Source organism: Anneissia japonica, unplaced genomic scaffold (genome assembly GCF_011630105.1).
Source record: "Anneissia japonica isolate Jap-2015-1 unplaced genomic scaffold, ASM1163010v1 scaffold3862_len378127_cov164, whole genome shotgun sequence".
NCBI lineage: Eukaryota > Metazoa > Echinodermata > Crinoidea > Comatulida > Comatulidae > Anneissia > Anneissia japonica.
The window spans coordinates 364,404-371,247 of NW_022702440.1; the positions used below are offsets into that span (position 1 = coordinate 364,404).

The 6,844-nt window shown below is 32.9% G+C and overlaps 1 protein-coding gene across 1 annotated transcript in view; it reads left to right on the forward strand.

Annotated features, from left to right (window-relative positions):
- Window positions 1-804: 804 nt before the first annotated feature.
- LOC117103862 overlaps window positions 805-6,844 on the forward strand; it is a gene marked incomplete at its 3' end in the record, with an annotated part of 11,986 nt that continues 5,946 nt past the window's right edge. Inside the window, exons 1-2 of the mRNA XM_033244478.1 lie at window positions 805-862; window positions 1,428-1,829. Of these exons, the coding sequence (XP_033100369.1) occupies window positions 805-862; window positions 1,428-1,829 (460 nt within the window). The remainder of the gene's footprint in view (window positions 863-1,427; window positions 1,830-6,844) is intronic.

Consider the following 6,844-nt stretch of genomic DNA (forward strand, 5'->3'; position numbering starts at 1 on the left):
AATGTTTACCCCCGTCTAATGAATTTTTCAACTCGACAATAATCATTTAGATAAGTTAAATAAGGTCGTAGGGAGAACCTCTGGGATCCTTGGTTCTCAGAGAAACGAGTTAGGTGAGCTTTGCATTAGTTGTTAAGTTTAAGTTAATAAACACAACTTAATTAATCATCTAATTAGGTGGTATACTGTACTTAAAACCTCAATTACGATAATATTTTAAGCTGTATCTTTGAATCAGAATTGTTTATTATCAATATACTTTCTCGTCATGATACCTACTTTGCTTGATTGGATAATTGCCTCATTTAAATGAATGTATGTTAATTATGAATAACTTTTGTATTTATTCGAATGAACGCCCCGCTTTCAATAAACGCCCCTCGACTAAACTCCCAGAGGCGTTATTTTTTCTCGTATAAATGTTCCACTAAATGACTGTAAACAAAAATAATGGAAGCAACATCATTCTCAACACATTTTATTAATGTTCTACTCCAGTAAAATTACTTGTTTTTCTAACCTGGTTTGGATAAAATGAGTCCTTACAATCATCAATGACACATTTTGAAGGTTAGACATTTACTTATCCATTTTACACGCAACAAATATTAAACGCCTAAATTTAATAAACGCTTCCCACGCCCCTCGAGTAGGCGCCCAGTCAAAAACCGTTCTCAGCAATGCATACATAACATCATTTATATAGCTCTATTTCAGAGATAGAGCGCTTAAAGCGTGGACTAAGCTCATACAGTAACTTTCTTTTCCTCTGAGGGTATCTTCGTGTCTGAGCAGGCCGGTAAAATGGTACCAGCTACTTTAGCCTGCCCACAGCAGGGGCTGTACGGACCAGTACACCAGGGTAACCCTCTACTCGTCTCGAATGATGTACTGGGTTCTTTTTAGTGCACATGAGCAAATTGTGATCACTGGGCCTACGGTTTAGATTTCTTCCATCTCCAGAACCATAATGCGAGCGTGCCATTTGAACCAGTGCTGATAATATTGCTGTAGGTTGGTTGCGCCCCTGCCTTAACAGCTTGGCCATTCTCTCATTATGTAATCGTGTCTATATATATATATATATCTAGATGTGTATAAGAGACAGTATATATAGTTTACTTTATTGTAATCGCTTAGATTTCATCGAGCTAAGACCTGCATTTAGCCAGAAACCTATTCAAATTTTGCAGCATCACTGCTATAGGTTTGAAAATAATTATATGTAAAACAAAACACTGATACAGTACATTTTTTAAAATTTATACATAAGCTTTCGACAGCATTCTGTGCTGGCTTTACCGGGTGGTAGGTATACATATATTCTATTTACAGTTTCTGAGCTATATATATACTGCTCCACCTACTTTTATGCAAAAATATATAAAAATCGTTTATTTTGCCAACATTTTTTTTTTCTTTTTCAGATGATTACTATTATGAGGTGCCTTTGATGAACACCACCAACATTGACTTTGTGCTTCATAATTCCATGAGACTGAAAACAATCGTTTGTTTCTCATCAATTAATGAAGTCAGATTAATAGCCCTGCTGAACAGTACACAAGATGGTTGTCCATTTAATGATACTACAGATACAATACTTATACAAAACACCCAAAATCATAAAATAGAGGTAGTAGTGGAGTCTGGTAATACTCATCACTGTGATAACGTTGATATACACATACATATGGAGTTCATGACGGAAGGTATTGGCAATGGCACGTTCTTCAATAAAACAACCGGCAACTTAACCATCAGATTAAATGAGCCCTATGAAAACATCTATTTTCAAAAGAACAATGCGAATCATCAGTGTGAATTAGGTAAGAGTTTTTTTTTTTATTTATTTATTTTCTCAATGGCATTTCGTGAGCTTGATGGTCGTAACGTCCCAATACGTCAGCGGCTCAGGATTACCATATTAATTGGTTTACAATCTTGTTATTTGTAATTAATATTGTACGACGTTTATCTTAGGAAGAGGCCTATCCGTGGCTGTTAAAATAGTGAGTGGATTCCAATGTTTTTTTTTTCTTTTAAATGTACAATATAGTAAAACTAATCAATCACAGTGCAAAAGAGCAAACAGAGTAGAAGACTAGGATCCTCGTTGGAACAGACATGGACAGCTAAAATTGTAATTTGATCAATCGATGGTCATTCCTTTAAATCGGAGAAAACTTTGTATCATATAGGCCTACATCATGCAATTAATTTCAGCTTTTATAATACAGTGTTTACAAAATGATTGTTTGTTTTATTCTGTTTGTTCTTACTTAAGAAAAAAATATAGTACGAAACGCTTTATGAATTTATCCATTTTATATTCAAAGGAGGCCTACTTAATATTTCTTTATCATTTTTAACATGTTTTTGTATTCTTTAATGGTTTTAGTGATACAAAATTAATATTTTACAAAAGTATAAGTAAATTTGTAAACAGATCTTGATAGAAGATTAACATTTTTCTTGCTTTATCCCTGTGAGCATTAAAGACTGTAATTATTATTTGTGATTCCGCACATGTCATCAAATAATATGCCTTCTGTTGATTGATATTACACCCCCATTAAATTACTGGGTTTCTAAGCTATGCGATAAATTTAATTTTAGAACGAATTACTACAATTTAAATACAGAATAATAGGAAAATAATAATATAAAATTAAATATAAAAAATAAATTGAAACAAACAATTCGTTGACAACATCATTGATGTGAAAGAATCGAACATATGATTTTAATTCCTAGTTGAGTTTTATACTGCGTCGTAACGCCTATGAGCTCTCCAATGAGTGGAGGCGCGCCCATGTCCGTCCTTAGTTCGCAGGGGCCCGGATCCCTCACCCCTTCTACTAATAAAGAAATCAACTACAGAGATTGATGAAGTAAAAATACACAAATATATAACTAGAAATAATATCAATTGTTATACAATTATTGTTATAACTGATTATAAATGTAGGCCTATAAATCCTCTTTTGCATTAATTGTAAATAAATATAGGCCTGTGTTTTTACTTTGAAACTAAAATTTTATTAGAAAATTGTTGAGTGCAACATTTATATGATAACCTAATGCAGTATAATTGTACGCTAGGCTATTATATTATTGTAATGTAATTGATGTATTGATGAAAAAAGTGGTGGTTGTCCGCACAAAAGAGTAATGAAAAACACCAAAAACTAAGCAACTGAAACAGTGTAAATCCCGGTTTTATCTCAAAACGGTTGATTTTGTTTTGTTTTTAACGACGTGACATCAATAAAAGGCTAAATGATTAAACGTAACATCGTGATTGCGATGCACGAATCCCGATGTAAGCTGATTTTATGGTTTAATAGTCTCACAATTAATTATAATGCAGATCTTTTTATACATCGTGAACTAAAACTTCACAGAAATGCATGAGCCACAACACTATCTCTCTCTCATTCATGATTACCCCCACCCACCCTCGACTGGGTTATGCAACGGTTTGTAAGTCTCTAGTATTACACCAATTAATTACCGTATGTACTAAAATAATATAAATATTATTTTGTGTGGATTATCTTTGACCAGAAAGTATTTTTCATTTCATTTATTTTTTTGTGACAAATTATAATTACATAAAAGAAAATACAAGTTTCTGAATTGGCCAAACATGATTAAAAAATACTAAAATTCTATCCGGTAGCTCTGTAAGCCAATTGACAAACATAAGCCATATTAAAAACAGTATAATTATTCGTAAATATACGAATTCAATCAATAATTTTATGATAATCGTTTGTCATGGATTATTAATTGACCAATTTTGTAAATATTGTAGGACGGGATCTGTGCATGAAAAGCTCTTCGTGCCTTAATGGATGGGATTGCATAGGCAGCGAAACATATTCTTATTCATGTGAATGTAGCACTGGATCAGAACTGTCTCTTATACACATCTAGATGTGTATAAGAGACAGGTTTTATACTGCGTCGTAACGCCTATGAGCTCTCCAATGAGTGGAGGCGCGCCCATGTCCGTCCTTAGTTCGCAGGGGCCCGGATCCCTCACCCCTTCTACTAATAAAGAAATCAACTACAGAGATTGATGAAGTAAAAATACACAAATATATAACTAGAAATAATATCAATTGTTATACAATTATTGTTATAACTGATTATAAATGTAGGCCTATAAATCCTCTTTTGCATTAATTGTAAATAAATATAGGCCTGTGTTTTTACTTTGAAACTAAAATTTTATTAGAAAATTGTTGAGTGCAACATTTATATGATAACCTAATGCAGTATAATTGTACGCTAGGCTATTATATTATTGTAATGTAATTGATGTATTGATGAAAAAAGTGGTGGTTGTCCGCACAAAAGAGTAATGAAAAACACCAAAAACTAAGCAACTGAAACAGTGTAAATCCCGGTTTTATCTCAAAACGGTTGATTTTGTTTTGTTTTTAACGACGTGACATCAATAAAAGGCTAAATGATTAAACGTAACATCGTGATTGCGATGCACGAATCCCGATGTAAGCTGATTTTATGGTTTAATAGTCTCACAATTAATTATAATGCAGATCTTTTTATACATCGTGAACTAAAACTTCACAGAAATGCATGAGCCACAACACTATCTCTCTCTCTTTTTACTTTAAAACCAAACTTTTATTAGAAAATGGTTGAGTGCAAAATTGTTATGATTACCTAGTGCAGTATAATTGTACTCTAGGCTATTGTATTGTAATTGATGTAAGCCTATTGGGCGGTTGTCCGCGCAAAAGAGTAAAGAAAAACAGGAAAAACTAAGCAACTGAAACAGTGTAAATCCCAGTTTTAACTCGTAAACGGTTGATTTTATTATGTTTTTAATGACGTGACTTCAATAATATGAGGCTAAATGATTAAACGCAACTTGTAAGCCGAACTAATGCACGGTGATTGCGATACAAGAATCCAGATGTAAGCTGATTCTATGGTTTAATAGTCTCAAATTAGTTATGATGCAGTCTTTTTACACATCGTGAACGAATACTTTGCGGAAATGCATGGGCCTTCTCTCTCTCTATCACTTTCTCACCAATGCCCCCACCCCACAACCCTTGAGAGGGTTATACCACGGTTTGTAAGTCTCTGGTATTACACCAGTTAAGTATGTACTAAAACAATTTAAATATTATTAGTGTGGATTATATTTGACCAGAAAATAATTTTTATTTCACTTAATTTATTTTGACAGATTACAATTACATACAAGAAAATACACCTTTCTGTGTTGGTCAAACATGATTACAGAAAGTATACTAAAATACTATTCAGTAGCTCTCCAATCCAATTGACAAACATAAACATATTAAAAACAGTAAAATTATTTGTAAATATATGAATTCATATCAATAATTTGATGATAATATTGTGTATCTCAGATTATTAATTGACCAATTTGTAAATATTGCAGGATCGGATCCGTGCAGTGAAAGCTCTCCCTGCTTTAATGGATGGGAATGCACAGACAACGAAACATATTATTCATGTGAATGTCCAGGTGCTAAATCACAATGTGAAAATTGTAAATCTCTAACTAAATCATATTAAATTAATTTCCTTGAGCGTTTCTCCTTATCAAATTGATTGCATAGTATTTTGTCAATTCATTAAAACCGTAGAAAAGCATGTAAGCCTATTCAGTTTTCATCAAAAGTGTAGTTTGTTGTATAATTGTTGTGTTATAATAATATCGCCAAAGCAGCAGTAAGGTAACAATGCAAAAGGAGCGAACGGAGTCGAATATTGTCTCTCTATCTTTGTGGAGCAAATATAGACTAGATAACTAAAATTGTCTTTTGACCCATCGGTCATTTCTTCAAGTAGAGAAAACGTTATAATATCATATAATTAATTTCAGATTTTATAATACATTGTTTACAAAAGGAATGTTTGTTTTTAATCCTCAAAATGTTCTTAGTTCTTAATTTGGAAAAAGCATTGTTCATTTTATTGAATTTCCGTTTACTCTCACGAATTTATGCATTTTATAATCAAATGCAGTGCATATATAACCTTTAACAGATAAATTTATTCTAAAGAGATTCTGATTGAATATTTATATATTTTTAGAACGTTGTCCTTACGTACATACAAGTAATTTGTTCTAATTGTGATTCCATTAATAAAACTATACACCTCCTTTTGCTTTAAATATCAATCCCTAAATACTGAACCGCGTGGCACTCAAGAAAGGACTGGGTTTGACGTTGCGGTTTAACTGTCACTCACGTTAAATCGACCACTAAAGGCCAACTCAGACAGCGTCGGCCGACGCAGCCCGACCCGATTTATCGTCGGGGACAGTCTTAAGCCGTCCTGAGAAATATTAAACACGTTTAATATTCTACTACGCGACTGCCCCCGACGCACACCATCGTGTCTGCGTTCAACTCACACAGACCCGACGCGACAACAAATCGCGTCGGACTGCGTCGGCCGACGCTGTCTGAGTTGGCCTTAAGATAACTTTTCAATCATCAAGAAAATTATGAAAGCAAAATACCTTTACACCATATTGATAAAGTTCAGAAAGCAATTATTTTATTTGATCATTTGTCAAATGCTTTACTAAAATCGATGTATACGATATCGCATAGGCCCTTTTTGTTCTCTTTTTTTTAGTAAATGTCTATACACAGGTGTTGTAAGATTCATTTCACATGAATGCGAATTATTTATTTAAGGACAAAAGATATCGTTCATCTCATTTCATTTACCTTTCCTTGACAGAATAAATACAAAAAAACTATATGTACATATGTATATATATATATATATATATATATATATATATATATATATATAT